The following is a 19,553-nucleotide window of genomic DNA, read 5'->3' as shown; positions in this document are numbered from 1 at the left end:
CATATAGGTTTATGTCACTCCTTTTTTTTTAGACGTAACACTATGATAGTGTGTATAAATTTAGTAATTTAAAGTTATTTTAAGTTACAAAATGTACGAAAGGGTTCTATCACCCCTTGATGAATGGATATTATTATGAAAATGTAAATACTCTACAAGCTTAAAAAGCTAATGAATGGATATGATAATTTCATTCAATGTTAATGGATATTACATTTTTAGAGAATGATATTTATTTTGCTAGTGTCCACTAAGTTTATTTTCATAATAATTGCAAATATAATTGGAGCTATTGATATGCCAAAAAGTATTATGTTTACAAGCATTATAATATGCATCCCATTCTGCATTGATTCCAATTTTCAAACTCTTCTTGCTTCCAGTTGTTATACCCTTGCATTGAGAGTTTTCTATCTATTTTTTCTATGCATTACAACTTTTGCTTCCATCCTCTCTGCTTCTCTTTATTGTCCACATCATCTTGAATTATATATTCCTAATTATCAAATGCCCAAGAAGAGTAATACATGCACTTTCCAATAAGCCAAAAAAATATAGCTTAAATGGATTTTTTGATGATTCAGAGATTCTTATACTTGCTTTTTTTTTCACAAAAAAAATCTTCTATTTAAACTTGACTAACCTTCCATTCACTTGACTACTACCACTTAATGAATTCATATTATTTCTTTTTATTGTTGTGGATATGAGTGATGTGTTTTGTTTGGATATGAGTTGTGTGCAGTTGTGGAGTGATGTTTTGTATATGAAGGTAAAGTTTGGTGTGGTATTTGCTTTGTAGGATTTTGTTGTAGTGTATGCTGTGGAGTGATGTTATGGGGTAATATTCTATATGTAAAGGGAAAGTTTGGTATTGGTTTTGTTGCATAGCTTTCATTGTTATGGTGTTTGCTATAAAGTGATGTTCTGTATATGAAAATAGCTTTTGGTGTGGTAATATGATACTTACTATGTAGAGATGTGAAGTTGTTATTTTTCTATAAATGAAGCTATGGTAGAAGGTTTGTAAACTAAAGGCATAATTTGTATAAGATTGATTTTGTATTTTGCTATAGAATGATGCTTAAATGGAAAATTTTGTGTTATTTTTATGTGAATAAGTTGCAGACCAAATTGCAGGGATGATAGTTTTATAGGTGTATGTGAATGGCTATTTTTGGATGTTGATTTTGTGAAATTTAATTTTAGGGGGTGTGATTGTGAAAATACTACTCACTAGCTCTTATACTCCAATGGTCTTCTTCAATTTCAAATCTTTTATTTCAATTTTTTTATGAAATTTAATAAATAAAATCACTTTTTTTCCAATGGAATTACAAAAGCAAAAGTATTATTGTATATTCAATTACTATGTAGGAAAGATAAAGTAATTTTTTGGATAGAGGGGAAGTTCCTGCGATTTTCCTAACCTTAGGGAGTGATCTTTAATTTTCTTAAATCTCAAGGGAGGGGGATAATATATACCCATTTTTTCTATTATTATTATTATTATTTTTATATGCTTTGACCATATATGCTTTAAAAGCATTTTCCTTTTCTGCTTAGATTTTGGTTATGAGAAAAATCTCCCTTGAGAGATCCCAATGAAGATATTCTTTTGATTTTGGCCTTTTTGTATATGTTGTTGTCCCTCGTTCAGGTTTGATTTCTAAAAATTTGAGAAACATAAGGTTGAACAAATTATCTTTTATGTTCAACTTGTCTCTTTTTAATAGGTGCAACCTTAATGCACATTCTATTAAATGCAGTATGGACAGCCTACATTGTGTCAAATGCATCTTGAGGGATCAGTACTTATATAGGTACAAATTGAGGAGACAACACCTAAACAAATCCAACCTGAAGGGCCAGCACTAGGAATGGTGTAGCTTGGACATCTGAAATTGTTGGAATTGTAGCTGCAATTGGATTTCCTTCATATATTGAGTACATTGGTTCATTACTTAGAGAAATTTTTGAAAGTCCTTGGCAGCTTCTAAAGTCAAAATAATCATCTCAGCTTTTTAGTTGATTGGCCCCACTCAACATGCCAAAATATATGTTTGGTATTTTGTGAACACCAAATAATTTGGGTGACTCAATTTGTGTATGGGCATGCCACTCTAAATTGGATTAGAAAAATAAAGAAAATATAATAATAAAAATAATAAAAATTATGCAAAAATGAATCTAACAAAATCAGGATGATTGTATTAATTTACAAAGAACAATCAAATTAAATATGCTTAAATGCCTTTAAAATACAAGAAACTTTAAATATTCAAATAAAAGAGAGATAATAGATTGTAAAAAAAATAAATAAATAACAAGAAATTTCTAGAGAAATAAATAAATATGACAGAAACCAAAATTAAGGAGGAAACATTGTAGAACAATAATAGTGTGTCTGATTAATTGGATGTTGAAAGATCCATTTTTACTAATTTTAAATTTGAATAAAAACTATAGCCATGAATAGCAATCTATCATTTCCAAATTTACATAAATATTGATTTATCCAAAAAATCAAATTCTTAACCTTATTCAGGATTGAAATTGTTCGAAAAATAAAAACTAGCATTATTCAAACTTATTCAATGCCTAATTTTATTGTTAAAATAAATTAATAATAAAATTATTATGGAAAATAAGTGATGTAAATAAAAAGTAAGCGACATACACTCCAATGGAATAAATCCAATAAATGGACAAACAAAAAAAATCTATCCATATCCATCAAATAATATATATATATATATATATATATATATATATATATGTATGTATGGATATAATTCTCACAATAAATCTTAAAACTAACACAACTTAATAAATAATCTATTAACTTAATAAATTCAAAAAAAAATAAAAGTTAACTGAGATCTAACAACAATAAATAGACAAATTTGGAACTAAAAATAACATAATCCATTTAATTAATATTTAAAAAGTGAATTTAATAGATCAAATACAGTTTTCTTATTGAAAAAAACATTACATATAAATTTTTAAAATATCTAATAAATAATTTTGATATACAATAGAAAAAACTAATTTTCATTACAAAACCTGCTACAAATTATTTTTCTAACATAATTACTTATAACTTTAAATATAAAGTTTATTATTTAAATGTTTTGTTTTATGGTTAATATTATATAGGCTGCTTGTGGTTTATTTTTATATAAAAAAAATCCAATAATTTGAAAAAATTTAACAATATCTCCTGAAGTTAAACAATTTCCATTAAATTTAACTGAAAATTATTGTTAAAAATTTTTAAAGTTAAAATTTGTCTTATCTCCTCGGAAAAATTAAAAATATATTTTATATTAATAAAACAATAGATTACAAAAAGAAAAATGAAAACAAATGTATTTTAAATAATTATTATATTTTATAAAAATTAATTTGGTTTTATTTTTTTCTTACGTTCTCACCTTTATTTTTAGATCTCTCTTTTTTCTTTTTTTTCTTTTTTTTTTTTCTTTTTTTTTTTTTCTTCTTCCTTCTCTCTCGCCTGTCGCACCCCTCTTTTCTAGCAGACTTTTTGGGCCTGTTTGGTCATGTTTTTTGTTTTCTGTTTTTGAAACATTGTTTCTAGAAATAAAAATAGAAAATTGTTTTCTCTTGTTTAATGAAAACAATGAGCGTTTGGCCATTGATGTTTGAAAACAGTTTTCAACACCAAAAAACAGAAAACATGTTTGGTTACATGTTTTTAAACAGTCTTTTGTTTTTTTTTTTTTTTTTGGTTACATTTGTTTTTTTTTTTTTTCCTTTCATACAAATAACTTTATATATATAATATGTAGCTATAATATATTGAATTATATATTAATGAATTATATACATATATATAATATAAAATATATTGAAATATAATATATACATATACATAATATAATGAATTGTTGCTACTAGGAAATTTTAAATTTAATGGATGCTTGATCCTTCCCTAAACTCTTTGCAACACCCTTATGGATAACCATGTCCACCCAGAACCCATTGCTCTTGAATAGCTTTTCCATCCATTCCCCTGTTGTAGATTGCACTAGGGACAATACATCTGGCCGTTATCTTTCTTAACGAAGAAAGAAAATACCATTTGTAAATAAGACAACTTACCTTGATCCCTATGTCAGTATTCTGCAACCAAGAAGGCAGTTCTCCCACGAAAAAACTTCCATTCATAGCCAAACAACTTACAACGAGCAATATCGCTTCAAAACTTCTCAAAGTCATTAGAGGTAGACCCTATAGTAACACCGTAAAATGACTACTTTTCTCTAACATAATTTGTTTTCCAAGGAACAGGATATAGAACCAATGATCGCAGATGTTGAATGCCTTAACTACCTGGATGGCCCATATACTAGGCTGATTACCATTAAAGCCTTTAGCACGTAGACTTTGCTGCAAATTGGAAGACTTTAATGGAACATGGAGGAACAAGCAACTTCTTGGAAGCTTAGCGCCAACACCTAATAAAAATTGCAGAAAAAACACTATCAATGCATGCTGCAACGCTTACTCAAAAAAGACACAGGCATGCTAAAAGATGCCTAAATTGTCAAAATTCATAGCAATTCTATAATTAACAGAAGCTTCATGAAAAAGAAAAAAAAAAAAAAAGCAAAGGTCTTGTTTCAATCATTTGCAGCACATGCAAAAGCAACGACATTTTGAATTTATATAATATACACACTACGAACCTTTCAAGCTTTTTAGCTGCTCTTTTAAATACCCTTTCTGGAGAAACATCAAATATGATGGTTGAAGTTGGCCAACTAAGCCTATATGGCCGAGTATCCATGCCATCTAATAGCAAAACAACCTACAAAATGAAGGAAAATACCATTAAGATCTCAAAATGAAATAGAGAAACTGGAGCCTATATGGCCGAGTATCCATGCCATCTGATAGCAAAACACCTGCAAAATGAGGAGAATACCATTAAAATCTCAAAATGAAATAGAGAAACTGGTCTTTTTAGCCAATCCTTGGATTAACAAAGTACCTGCTTAAGTCCATCAATATGGTTCACTGTACGGAGCAACTTATCATCAATGAACTTAGTTGCTATGCAATAGGGGTGCAGAGATTTCCTCATACCCATCTGAATATGAGGACTAACAAAGCAACCAACGTACAGATCAACAAAAAAGGCTCTGCATTTACAAAGCATAAATGAGATACATACTTAAAATGACATGGACAATGTTTCAGAAGATAATGCTTCAATATCGACATTAAGGAACAGGGCTGAGCTTAACTAATTATTAAATTGCCTAAATAGGAACAAAAATAGTAAAACGTTAAAAATTGGCAAATGGGGGATTAATTGCCTGGTCGATGGGTCTCCTGAAAGCGAAGAGAAACGACATTAGTGGCGGCTCGGAGTAATGGGTCATCATCCTCGTGAAGTTTAGCTCTCAGCCAACCATTTCTGTTTGTCTTTGAAGCGTGGGTCACCGATCGACGCAAGATAGAAGTAGTGGGAGGGGCATGAGAAAAGCTCAGAAAACATTCCATAAACTGTTGCAGAGCAATCCTCAAAGACGATGATGAAAAAACAGAGAGAGAATTGGAGTAATCATCGTCATTGAGCTCCAAATAAACTAAAACAAAGTCGAGCGGCGATGGTGAGAGAATAGTCAAGTGGCGAAGGTTAGAGAACAGGTGGAAACATCTTTTTGATGTTTTCCTAATTTTGTTTTTTTTCTTTAATTTGTTTTCTGGATTTGTTTTAGAAACAAATGGCCAAACAACTGCTTTGTTTTTTTTGCCTCAACCTCTCGCATCTTCTACTTTCTGCTACCTAGATCTTATTTTTTATTTTTTTATTTATTTCTTATTTTCAAAACCAGATCTCTCAATCTCTCGTACCCTATCCTTTATTAGATCACTGGTCATTTTAGTGAATAGATTTGGCATCATTTTGGTCTCAATTTGAGAACAATTGTTTTGGCCATTGAAATAATTGTTTTTTTGGCTGGTAATGCACCCTTCTTGCAAGAATTGGTTGTAAGTGAAGGAGTGGCTCACTTTATCAACCAAGAAAAAAACAGATCAAGTCACCACTCACATTTACAACTTCATAAACCCCATCTGCAAGATCAGCAGCATAGTAAAGTGCCTCTTGTACCTTGTATGAGATTTTACTTGGCCAAACCTATTCAGCTGTTTTTCTTTTTTCTTTTTCTTTTTTATTGCTTTTCCAGTAGGTCAAATGTGGATCTTATGCTTGGCTTAATCGAGGAGAACAAGAAGAAGCAACAGCGTCAAGGCTCATCTGCTTCTTCCTTTTTTTTTTTTTTTTTGCTTTTTTTTTCAATGCAATTTTTGTATGATATTTTATTTGTAATAGATTTTAGTCATAAATCAATAGGAAAAAAAAACCTTTTTTTGGCAAATACTTAAAAAAAATAAAAATAGTTTAAAAAAATAAAAATTTGTGTTACAAATCAAGTTTAAAATTTATAAATGTATAGTACAGTGAAGAAAAAGTCGCTGATATCAGAGAAATATCAGTGATAATGTAGAATTTCGGCGAACTCCAACATCGATAGGGGAGAGAAGAAATATCTGTTAGGATTGTCGTGGCAACGTCGAGGCTGTTGTCAATATTTGTAGAAATAGCAGTTTTCCGATAGAAAGCTTAGGAAATGTTGTCGATACTTCGACATGTCACCGATATTTATGGAAATTGATAGAAGCTTAGGAGCACTCACAAAAGCCATCAACGATGGAAAAAAAAAAAGAGATCTGGGCAAAGTGAGAATGAGGGGTTTAGGTCTGATCTATGCTTTATTTAGATTTTGGAAGGCTTGGAAGAGAGAGAGAGGGGACAGACTTGACATGGTGGTGGAGAGAGAGATTGGGTGACAACTGTGCTTCATCGTTTCAATTAACGCGCAAACATTAAAAAAAAAAAAAAAAAAAACCTTTTAGAAATATGTATATATATATATATTGGACTCATATATCTAACAATTGTGTCCATTTTTGGTTTTTATTGTATTGCTTGAAAGGACTAAATGTCATTTTATTGGTCTGCTGGTAAAGGTAGTAACTTAGTGTTTAAGTTGCATAATTTTAAAAAATAAATAAATAAAAAGTTGCATATTTTAATAGAAAAGCGAAATTAATATTTCAAAAAGAATAGTAATCCAGTTTTTATTAGTTTCAGACCTTACAAAAATGGGTTATTGTTTTAATATGGTTAGAAATATTGTACTGTAACTGCAAAAGCAAGGTAGTTGAGGCCTAACTTAATTTAAATACAAGTTGATATTGATGATATATTATTTATTATATTTATTGATTATGTTATTATCATTGTAATTATTGTATTTTTATATTATTTTATTATATTAATTATATTATATGTAAAAATTTATTTTTTAAATTAAATATTTACAATTTCTATAATTTTATCAATATTTTTATAAAATTATATTTTTGATATTTTTGTCGATATCGATATTTTTATTATTGTAGATATATATAATAGAAAATATATATATATATATATATATATATATATATATATATATGGAGAGGAGTTCTAGGTGTCTATTCACGCCTAACGTCCCTCGCATCACATCCTACAGTATTTTGTATGATATTAGACATGCATCCTACGAACTGAAAGTAACAAAATAACACAATTAATTGATGTATTTAGTTATTTTCCAATGTAATATACTTAAATTTATCTATATACATAATAAAACAAAAGAAATATGACAAAATATGTAATAAAATATTTTTATTAAATAAGAAATTTTTTATTATAATGATATTTTCTAAAATAGCAATAAATGTAAGTGTATATATATCTATATTTATCATGAATATAAGTGTATATATCATATTAAATATATAAGTAATTATTAAATTATTTTTTAATTGAAAAAGTATTTAAGTCATTTCACAATGCCATATAAAAGAAAAATTTTTTTAGACGGACGTTAACTAGTAAGAAGTATTTTTTAATTATTTCAAATTAGAATAATTTTTAAAATAGGAGTAATCTTTGTTTTAACTGTAACTTTTGTAGCACTGATTATTACATTTTTTTTTTAAAAAAAAATCTATGCTTTTCTTTTAAAAATTAAATACAAACTCTATGCGTTTGCATTTATGCATTTCTTTTAAAAATTAAATATACAAACTCTATGCGTTTCTTTTAAAAATTAAATATATACCAAATTTTCAAAAAAGTAAAACAAAATTAATTATTCACATTAAAAAACATAAAAAAAAAAAAAAAAAAACAAAAAAGTCGACTTATAAAATTTGGGTAGCTAGTTCATACACTACCAAATTTTAGGAGTATAGATGACAGTAATCCATATCTAAATTGGCAATTATGGAAGTACCCCTTGTTAAAAAAAAAAAAAAAAAATTTGAGTTAATGCTTAAAAATTTGAAAGAGGGTCAATTGACTATTATTAAAACCTTAGCACACTAATCTATATATTACTAAGGAAATTTCTAATTGCACTACTAAATGTACTCTTTATAAGGTCATGGTAAATTTGCATTTTTATCTACATATAAGAATACTATTAAGGGTATTAATCTATTTGCATTTTTATCTATATATAAAAATACAATTAGGAGCATTAATCTATTTGAATAACTTCTTTATACACCCTCACTCTTCCTCCCAAATCTCTCCTTTTAAATCATACTTGCAGCAATTTTGATCAATTTGTAAAAGTAGTTAAAAGAAAAGAAAAAAAAAATGTGTTAGGTAAAGTGCATAAATTAAGGTTATTTTGAATATTAAAAATATTGTATAAAGAAATTTTGTATTTTTTATATATTTTAATAGTGATGTGTAAAGAATGAGAGTGTATAGAGATATTTTGAAATTTTAAAAATAACCTCTTTATTACCAAATCACAGGTGGTGTGGTTGATATTAACCCATATTGTATCCAGTTGGTTTTATTTATTAATTTTAATTAAATTATAAATTAATTCCTTTTATTTCTAATTTTAATTTTTCCATTAAAAAAAGAAAAATTATAATTTGCTATAGTAGTTTGAGTTTGTGAGAGTGTTTGGAATGTTTTTCTAGTCAAATAACCTTTGGTAAATTATTTATCAAATTTAGTTAGCAAACTGTCTCAAATAGCGTTGCAATATTTATTGGGTTACATTTGATTTCACTCATTCATGTTTAATTTATATATTTATTTTTTCAATCAATTATTTATTGTCATGTGTTTTATAAATAAATTTATTTAGCAAACTATGTCTCAAATTGCGTTGCAATATTTATTGGGTTACATTTGATTTCACTCCTTCATGTTTAATTTATATATTAATTTTTTCGATCAATTATTTATTTCCATGTGATTTATTAATAAATTTGTTAAACAATTTTGTACCCATAACATTACTCTAACTTCTAATAGATTTATTTGTTTTGCCAACACCAAAGAACGACTTATTAAAATCTTAGATGTTTAAAGAAATATGTAGAATCCTAAAATTTAGTTTTTTATTTTAAAAAGAAATTGAGTTAAAGACAGTCACTTTAATATTTGATTAAAATTTAACATCTAGTAAGATATAATTGTAATCTAATATAATATATATATATATATATATTTATATTATTTTAATATAGTAAGGACTTCATGAAAATTTTATAGTAAAGACATCCTATATTGCAAGTTATATTATTCATGTTTATTATTACCACATAAGAAAAATAAATCATCAATTAAATTTTTCAAAAAATCTGATTAACCTTTTATAATAATTTTAGGTGGATTCCATCCCATCCAAATATAACTGGGTTTATACTTAGGTTTTATTAATAATAATAAAAAATATTTTTTTAAAAAAACATATTTAAATGATGTAGCATTTCAAATGATATGACTTGTCACATAAACTATAATATATATATATATATATATATATATATATATATATATATATTATGAGAGAAGTATAAAATAGCAAAAGTATTATTGTAGTTTTCTCAATGATATACATTTTACCAAACGATCATGCGGAATGAACCTTAAAATTGGTGCTACATAATAAAGACCAAGTCCTTATGAAACTGATTTACCCCGAAAAAAAAAAAAAAAAACAAAACAAAACAAAAAAGTCCCTATGAAATTGAAGACAAGATAACGAGGCTAATTTAGAGATGCTTCCAAAGTTATATGAGGATGATGATATGTAAATTGAAAATTCATCAGCCTAGTTTTTCAACCAAGACAAACTGATTTGGATTCACAATTGGATGAAAATTTATCATCGAAATATGAAATTTTCTTGGTTGATAATGAGTATAAAATGCGATTTCACTAGTGGATGCTATTTGGGAAGCAACAAATTCACCATCATATCAAATTGTTGCTTTTGGAAGATGACTCTCTTCCCAACTTGAGGACGGCTAGATGAAAATTTTAATGTACAAATTCAAATATGCCCTTTTTTATGGCAAGATGAAAATGAAGATTTATTTATTGCATATATTAACTATATTAGCTTCACCAAAGCTTAAGGTTTGGAAGTAAATGAAACATCATAATTGATTGTCTTCGTGTGCTTGATCTTGAAGATTAGTACAATTTTTTTTTTTTTTTGGGTTAATATTAGTACCAATTTGTTGTTGGGCTTTCCTTATTGCATTCTTTGTATGGAAGGTTCATTTGTCGTTATTTGATGTCGGTTAGACAGTAATGTTTTTTTCTTTTTTTTTTTTTTTTTTTTTTTTTTTTGATAAGTTTTTTTTAACAGTTCGTTGCCAACATAGTATATGAACAGCCGATATGGCTATGGGGTTGGAGATTGAATGATTTTTACGTCAAAAAGATAATACAGCAAGTATGCAACAACAAAGCCATTGATTCCTTTAGCAGTAATTTTGAGTTGGATCCCTTATTCCCAAGATAAAATATTATATATCAAAATTAATCTTGATCAGTAGGGAGATAAAAGTCCTTTAGTACTGGTCATTGATCATTTCTCGTGCTAAATTATTTTAAGCTAAATTATCAAGATTGGCACTACATACTTTTAGTGTCATTAATCATGAAACCAAAATTTTCAGCCAAAAAATGAATTGATGCAAATCATAATTACAAAAAGGATGCAAAGATGGAGGTTTAGACTTTATTCAAGTCTTTTCGAATAGTAAATATAGCTAATTTCTTTTGTTTCTCTTAACTTATATAAATATATATATATATATATATATATTTCTCTACTTATAATGTCATTTTATTCATCAAACAGCAAATGCGTTTTACTGTTCCCTAATCATCCCCCCTTTTTTTTTTTTCTTTTTTTTCTTTTTTAAATAATTCTACCAGTTATGTTTCTCTGATGCAAAATCTCTGGAAGAGAATTATTGTAAACCCACCTAGATAAGGAAAAAATAAATCTTTGTTGTGTAGTAAGAGAGCAATAAAGAGAAATATGGTACCGAAACAGTATTGCTAAAGTCTCCAGCATTTGTTATGTAATGAACATTCAATCAACCAACGTTTACAAATACAATAACCAATATCTCCCCCAACCTATTAAAATTCTATCACTGTTACTACAAAGAAAGCTTAATAGCTAAAACCTAATACTGTGGACAACCAACCTAATCTAATGATCAAATCCTTAAGGGACACTTTGACGATTACACATATAATTTATATATATGGAATGAGCAAGTAACTAGAAAATTACCAGAAATGCCTGCCTTTTCAAGTCAATTCATAATTCTGTTCAAAGGAATCCTGTCATTCTGTCTGGCAACCCTTTCTAATGGAGAAATTATTTGAGGCATTGTCATACCACCGGAAACAATGATCTCTGCAATTATTGCCCAGAAAGAAAATAAATAAATAAATAAACTAAAATAAAATAAAGGAAAATATTATAAAGGCTCATATTTATTGAATAAAGAATAAGAATTTGAAAATGATATTGCCTTTTGCCAATGCATACTTGTTTTGTTCAGAAATGCACAAATTCAGCGTATATGTAATTTCAAAATGCAAATCTGTTAGCTTCAAGAAGCTACCAAACCATTGCTAAAGTGGCAAACGAGTAGTATAACAAAATAGTGCCCCTCGGAAACACTAAATTGTAGATGAAATGGAAATTTTTCCTTTCAAAAATTCATACTAATATTCAGCTATACTAATTGTTGCAAAAGGCAAACAGCAGATATCATAAACACAAGCAAAACAGAAAATCTAAGAATAATCCTCAAACAAGGATAGCAAAGCTAGCTAATTGGTACCACCAAATGTGAAATGAGTTCAGAGTTTGATTACCTAGCAATAACATGCCAAAAATTAAATTAACGAGGGAAAAAGAAAAAACTCACAAAAGCAAGGTGAAACGAAATTTTTAGACTAGAATGTCAGACTGTTTACCAAAATTAACAGTGGTAAACTAAAGACAACATGGTTGAAATAGTAACAGGGAAAACAGTAAATTTACCTATCCCTTCCCTGATAGAAAGATTTGGTCTTATGATCTCTTTGGAATTGACAAGGAATATATCACCAATGTATAAATGATTTGTTGGGACAAATACACTACATAGCTCTTCATCTTCATTATCTCTCTGCAGCAGGACGAACACAAATACCATGAGATATTTGTTGAATTCAACCATTAACAACCCAATAACAATGTCCTTAACATATTCTACCGGCTCCTCAATGTAAAACCTCACCTACTGCTTTAGCTGGTGCAAGTAATAACACTTTATGGCACTAATAGTTAGCCCAGCATTTAAGATGCTATATTGACAAGAAGAGAAGATCAAGAGGTAAATTCCTAAAAATAAACTGTGTATTTTAATTTTCTAGCAATGAATTTCAGACTCATCCATTCCAGTGCTACAATTACATTGATAATCAAACCTAAAAAAATAATAAGAAAATTTAAGGGAAGGATTATGCTCCACCACCAATAATTTTAGTATTACTATGTTCACTGAAACTAGTTTTATTTTAATCATTCACGGCTTTCAACTTTCACTCAAATCAAACCTGCACAAGATACTGATGCCTGGGCTTTGATTGGAGGGTTAGTTTTAAGTCGGAAATATAAACTCAAGTTACAGGACCCAAAACGTGGAAAACATTAACAGTGGATCCAATGATATAAATTGAAAGCCACCAGTCATACAAGAGATTCTATCACCATAATTCATTTTATGTAATGTCTAATAAGTTCTCTCAAATGAGAGAACGATATAATGCCCACTAACAAAAGTGAGTGTTTTGGACAAAGTATGACCAAGAGTACCTCTCTTGGTAAGAAAACACCACTTAGATTCTTGCAAATTACTCAAGTAGAAAAGTAATTCTATATATGCTGACAACTAATCATCTTGAAGAAGACCAAAATTAGGGGGGGAAATATATATATATATATATATATCCTTGTCTCGACAAAGTCCCAAATAACTGACTCACAAGGTTGTATTAACATATTAAAGTAATGCCTAATTAATGAGGATCACATTGTCAGTAATCATCTCTATAGAGATAGATAAAACCAAACTGCTAAATGCAAAAGTAATCTAAAACTTAAAGTTGCCTTAGAACATTTTAAAAGCAGGCCCATTTTTATTGTGCAAAAAATCATATTTGCTGAATATGACCTCTAAGCAAGTATGTAGAAAGCCAAATTATATACACTACTGTTGATGGACTCCAGCATTAAGGTATAAGGTTTAACAAAATAATACGCATGTAATGTACTTGAAGTATGCAGAAAATATAAAGAAATGAATAGCAACAACTATATAAAGGATTAAAACTGAAAATATTTCTAAAGAGAATTGGAGAAAAAAGGGAGAGAAGGAACTAGATAACCTGAAGGGTGACAGTTGACGTGATAAAACCAAAAGCATATTCACCTACACGTGGGTGACGGATAATTGCTACCTCTTTAAAAGCTGTTGTATTTTGGTCTGCAAAGAAAATAAAGCCACAATGTAGGTTTGGAGCATTCTTATAGACAGCAGGATAGTAAAATTGACTACATGTCTATATTGACATTAAGGAAAAGAAAAGTATTCTCTGCACTGCCAAATTTATCTCATCATCAAAGAGATTGCTAAACTACAAGCATACACACACACAAACACTACTAAAATGAGGTGCAATTACATTATTAAAACATATTTTGGGAAAATGCCCACATTTATCACTTCAAATGTTAAATTTTCCATTTAGGTAAACTCAAACCTTTTCTTAGCTTTGACCATTTGAATAAACTTTAATATGTACCTTAAAAATATACATTCCTTTTTACATTACGAAGAAATAAACTCATTAATTGGGAAAGTACTTTGCAAAGTTCTAGCTTAAGTTCCTAGAATAATCAACAATTTAGAGTAATTTGATGCCTAGCATTATTCCAGTTGGAGTAATTTGATATATGTAAATAACGTAGTTGCTTCTAACTACACCATCAACAATTTGGAGTACACAGGACTATCAATATCAAATGTATATTGAAGGAACAGATGCTATTCAAGAACCCAATGACCAGAACTCTGCAACACAAAAGTCAATCAAGCGAAGAATATATAACTATTGACTTAGTTACAAAAAATAAAACACAGTCAAACATTCTCTGCAGAGTGAAATATTGGAAACTAAAAATCACAAAAGGTGCTTTCCTGGTAAATGGAAAATTAAGCCTAAAATCCAGAAAATGACTTCCCTTTCAGAAGGGTGCAAGTCATTTTTCTGAACTGAACATTTTTCCCTCCAACGACCCAATTTCCTCCATTCAGCCACAAACTAATGTTTGACACTGACAGATCCTCAGCCAGCCATCAACCATCGGGACGTGGTGTGGCAAAAAGGATTACTACTAGTATCTCTTTATCTCATGCTAGTAAATTGGGCACATTTATGCCGGAAAATACGCAGAGTCCTTACCATTGACAATATATGATGGATGATAGTACTATTAATTATGACAATTGAGACAAGAAAGAAGAACAAATATGTGATAACATTTTGTAAAATGAGGGAGTAGCTATAAATTACATTTTAGAACTTCCACATCAAACCCAAACTCTATAGATCGAAGCATCTCATTGCGGCCAGACATTGCCCCTTCAAGTTTAAAATGGTTTTAATAAATGCTTCATTGTACATGCAGTAACTTCTCACTAATAATCTACTTGATTCCTTTTCCAGAGTTTGGTGTTTCTGATGGAACAGTAGAAACACCATAAGTCTATTTTACAGATGGAAGTATCCTCTTTTGAATTTCACCCTGGAAGGGCTGATAATTCTTGGTTCAAAATTCCAAAGGAATTTTATCGTTACATCTAGTTACCTGGTTTAGGTAAAATTGCCTTTTTTAGACATTTTAGCAAAATAAATCATACAAGCAAACCTTTTCAACAGGAGGATGGAGTGCATTAAAATGTTTTGCATTTGTGGAATCATTTGCACAAAAAAAAAATTACCTGGAGAAATTGCAGCACTAATTTGTTTGGAGGCTGAGTAGATATGCTTCACAAAGGGCATTCTCTTAATAAACCATTCTCCAAGTGAGAAAAGAGTGGCACCCGTCCATGATGAAACAAAAACACCAATGAAGAATACAAAAAGTAAAGATGTAATAAACCCGAGTCCTGCATCACAAATCCAGTACCTTGAGAGACATAATGCTAAAACAGATTATAAATGAAGTTAACTGACATTCAGAGAATATAGCAATCAATGAAGGTGCCAAACAAAAACCATGTTAAGACAATTAACAGATACATATAAATCACAATCAGATGCAATAATGGTCTATTGCAATAATGCAAAACAGCTGTATGATAGTTGTCTGCTTGTTTAGGACTTGCACTCTTATAAAGGTGTTATAATTGGTTGACAAAAATGTAATTAGGAAGTCAACTGTTAAACAATTGATGCTTTATAGAGAGTGTTCAATGCCACTAAAGAAATATTAAATAAAAAAAATTCAAGTGAAAGCAGGTGGCTACTTTTTAGTTAGTTTAATTTAAACCCCAATTAATTTTTTTTTTCAAAGCTTAATTCGTATCAATTAAATGTCTCCTTTTTCAGACTTTATATTATAAGACCTACACTAGAAAATTCAAAACTACAGGCTACTAAAATAAACTCTGACCTAAAAGAAATCTTTATTATCATTACTTTGGGCATTGTACAGGTTGAAGCTAATCATTTGTAATTGAGAGTGGGTTGAGGTCGAAATTTTCTAAGAACTTCAAATGTTATTATATACATGCTTTTCACTTAATCAACTAATAAGATTGAATCCCTGATAACAAAATTCAATGTCACATTCTATCTTATCAAACAAAGATTCATTCAATCTTCTCCACCCCTTTGGCAACTTGCACAACTAATTAAAGGTGAAAAAATTTTAAGTCCCTTTTACTTTAATTGAAATGAACCCTGCTTCTACCAAAGAATATTCATCATTTTGGTTCCATCTTGAACACATAATTTCTCTCTCATTATTCATGATGTTAAGACATGCAGGTAACTAGAGCATGATGTTGATCTACCAAAAACTTCATTTGAAAAGCGACATCTAAAACTTTTACAGTATTTCCTCCAAGCATCTCACTACAATTAAAACAAAACCACCAATTTGGATAGCTTACAACCTGAGAATTATCAAACTAATGCTGCTTAAGTACAATTATGACAAGAAACAGCAATCAAAATCATGTTTTCCTTACTTCATACGACTAGTGTTACATAACAAGGCAATGAATTTAGGACTTACCAAATATGTCAACTCCCAGATGTTCATACAATGGACTGAAGAAACCATCAACAAACTGAACAAACCACCATGTAATAAAAAATGTAACTGCAACAGGGAAAAGAACTACACTGCAATTTCAATTTCAAGGAGCATTAGGCTTGGAAGAGCATGAGAAATTGATTAAACATTAGAGCATATCTGGAAATAGATAATATTGCTACCATCCAGTCATGAACTTTTTTGAGACCCAACTCTGGAGAACATAACAGCAAGCCTGAACAAATGCATGGAACAAGAACATTATAAGTTAAAACAATACAACATTAAAATAACAACTATGATGTTTTTCCTGCATATTTATCACCCATATCCTTGAGGATGGTTTTATAGGTTTTGTACCATGTCTTAACTACAAGAGGTATTAATTTACCCTAGGTGACCCAAATCTTCTCAAATCGCCTTTCGAAACTATGAGAAAGAATTATTTCTCACAATAAGAAAATGCTCTCTTTGTTGGCCCTGTTTTGACCAATACTGTCTAACTAGTCTTATTCTTAAAAAATGTATCATTTACATTTCATAAGCCCTTCATATCAATGTGAAAATCAAGAATCAAGCAGAAGCAGAAAAATGCCTTCTACATTATTTAACTTGTGCAGTATTAACATTCTTCCTCCCCCTACAGGAGGGTCTACAAATGTAAAATCCATTTTGTGAATAGAAAATGTTAATCATAAATGCATTAATGTTTTTCTCTGACTTTCTTCTATAAGATCACCTTATACTAACTATTATCAGTCCTTATGATACCATATCCCTTGATAAGAACCCAATTAGAGAGGGACAGTATATTTATATAAAAAGAGGTTTTAACTTCATTTTTCCTATTGACATGATCTTTCAACAGCAATAAGATTCACTCCAACTTTTATTTTAAAGCGAGAAAATTGAAAATCATGCTTATATATGCTGTGCAACCACATTTCCAAGTGAATAGTTAGAAAATTGGTCCAATGACGATGTCAAACACATGCTCATGGTTCACCCTCTTCACAAGTTACTGCCATCACGTTAAGATTAGTTCCTAATTTGTTTTATATAATTGTGTTGTCCGGTCAGTTTCCTTAAATTTCTGCTATTTTTCTGTTAGTAGTACTTTTCACTTCTCTCCTTCACTATATAATATACCCACTTTCCAAGTACCTTCCCTTATTTTTAAAAAAGAATAATAATAATAATAATTCAGTTTGTGTCACAATGCAACCCATATCTGAGTAATCGATTAATCTACACTGCCATTCCTGCCATACATTAAAAGTGTTAATGATCAATTCAATCTACAAGTTCTTCTGGGTAAGATCTTGTATTTATTCCGGTATAATCACTCCCTCTTTGATACATATTTCGATCCTAATCTCCGTGCTCACGGTACTCCATTTGTTGATTTTGAAATTCTTCTCTAAAATAATTTACCAATGTGCCAAGATAGGAAAATAATAATAGTAATAATATAACATACATTTTACAAAATCTCAAATAGACCGCAACCCACCTCGTTTCATAGTCTATGTGACACAATTTAGCTCATGAATTTAGTTTTATCACCAAATCCCATAAATTCATAGAAAATATAATTTTGTTGTCTATAAATAAATGCCCAGAAACAATAGCTTAAAAATTTCAAACCCCACCAGGCATTCCTAACAAAATTTCCAAGAACCAGAAAAATTTGACCAAATAAATTCATACAAACTATATTTAGAAGCCTAAAATTGCTCAAACGAAAAATAAAATAAAATAAAAAAATCAAGATAAACGAACGGCGGAGATTGGAGTAAGCGAACAACGAGATCGAACCTTACGAGTGGAGGAATTGGGAGAAGGGGGTGGAGACTTGGCTGGATCCTCGGGATCCGGAGTGCCATTCTCAGCTTGACTTAGTGGAATTGAAGTGGATTCTTTTTCTTCGGCCATTTTTTTTCTCTTTTTGCGTTTCGGTCCCTGAGAAATCGCAGAGAATCCAGTTGCCGAACCAGAAGCAAGCTCACCCCTGTGAGAGAGTGAGGTAGAGAGGGAGACTCAGATAGATAGAGAGAGAAGGTGAGATGTGATTTTTATTTTTATTTTTTAAAGGAATTGAAAGTGATTTTTAGGTGTGCGCAAGAGAGAGATTACTAAATGCTTATCCTAATTTTTTTTTAGAGGCAAACACTTGCAAATTAAGCAAAATTCGGTGATTTGTTTTTTTACAAGTGATTGCAGTGGGAGAAACTGCAATACTAAGCAATGCCACGTGGTCATGTCAGTTTGTGTGGAATAAAATGGGTAAAATCTTGTGTAAAAAGGTTTAAACTCAATAATTACGAGGATGGTGCATATTACTGTACATATAGCAAAATAAAAATGAAAAACTCCAATTATGAAATTGGAGGGGGGAAATGGAAAAGAATACTGAAAATTTTAGGGTTGTAGGTTGGACAGCATACTAATTGAGGAATGGAAGAGATAATGTGCTATTATATAAGGCCCGTCGTAAAAAAAAAAAAACCTTATAGACAAGTAAGAATCATGGAAGGAGGTTCTTTAGCTGTGAAAATGTTAGAATCTTCAAATTTCTACATTTTTCTTTTGTCTTTTTTATACAATTCAGTTATGTAATGAAAATATTAGAGTGTTTAGCTTATTGGTAATCCAATTGGACATGCTTGTGGTTATGGGTTGTGATTAAAAATTTTATTGAGTTTTAATTTTTGTTTTTTGACAATATTTCATTTTGACTTTCAT

The 19,553-nt window shown here is 29.5% G+C and overlaps 2 protein-coding genes across 2 annotated transcripts; both read right to left on the bottom strand.

Annotated features, from left to right (window-relative positions):
• Window positions 1-3,920: 3,920 nt before the first annotated feature.
• Window positions 3,921-5,614, bottom strand: LOC125424223 (O-methyltransferase 1, chloroplastic). The gene is made up of 6 exons (XM_060818897.1): window positions 5,349-5,614; window positions 5,021-5,169; window positions 4,719-4,837; window positions 4,360-4,486; window positions 4,125-4,257; window positions 3,921-4,039 (listed from the first exon to the last, which is right to left on the bottom strand). The coding sequence occupies exons 1-6, from the start codon at window positions 5,533-5,535 to the stop codon at window positions 3,921-3,923; spliced, it is 834 nt and encodes a 277-aa protein (XP_060674880.1). The 5' UTR covers window positions 5,536-5,614.
• A 5,846-nt stretch (window positions 5,615-11,460) lies between these two features.
• LOC107425496 (protein LIKE COV 2) lies at window positions 11,461-18,943 on the bottom strand. The gene is made up of 7 exons (XM_016035502.4): window positions 18,627-18,943; window positions 16,991-17,043; window positions 16,788-16,897; window positions 15,487-15,654; window positions 13,871-13,968; window positions 12,483-12,609; window positions 11,461-11,846 (listed from the first exon to the last, which is right to left on the bottom strand). Exons 1-7 carry the CDS (start codon window positions 18,741-18,743, stop codon window positions 11,743-11,745), a joined length of 777 nt encoding a protein of 258 aa, XP_015890988.1. The 5' UTR covers window positions 18,744-18,943; the 3' UTR covers window positions 11,461-11,742.
• Window positions 18,944-19,553: the final 610 nt, after the last annotated feature.

Source organism: Ziziphus jujuba, chromosome 7 (assembly GCF_031755915.1).
Source record: "Ziziphus jujuba cultivar Dongzao chromosome 7, ASM3175591v1".
In the NCBI taxonomy this organism is placed as follows: Eukaryota; Viridiplantae; Streptophyta; class Magnoliopsida; order Rosales; family Rhamnaceae; genus Ziziphus; species Ziziphus jujuba.
The sequence above is the reverse complement of the archived record's forward strand: the minus strand, read 5'-3'. Positions and strand labels throughout refer to the sequence as shown.

Bases quoted from the DNA above. Each gene is read 5' to 3' on its own strand.
- LOC107425496 (XM_016035502.4), bottom strand. From the start codon at position 18,743: ATGGCCGAAGAAAAAGAATCCACTTCAATTCCACTAAGTCAAGCTGAG. The intron at 16,898-16,990 runs GTAGCAATATTA...TTGAAATTGCAG, and splicing joins AAAAAGTTCATGACTGGATG to TGTAGTTCTTTTCCCTGTTG. The intron at 15,655-16,787 runs GTAAGTCCTAAA...TTTGTGATGCAG, and splicing joins TCTGGGAGTTGACATATTTG to GACTCGGGTTTATTACATCT.
- LOC125424223 (XM_060818897.1), bottom strand. From the start codon at position 5,535: ATGGAATGTTTTCTGAGCTTTTCTCATGCCCCTCCCACTACTTCTATC. The intron at 5,170-5,348 runs GCAATTAATCCC...GTAAATGCAGAG, and splicing joins TCAGGAGACCCATCGACCAG to CCTTTTTTGTTGATCTGTAC. The intron at 4,040-4,124 runs GTTGTCTTATTT...AATCTACAACAG, and splicing joins TGACATAGGGATCAAGGTAA to GGGAATGGATGGAAAAGCTA.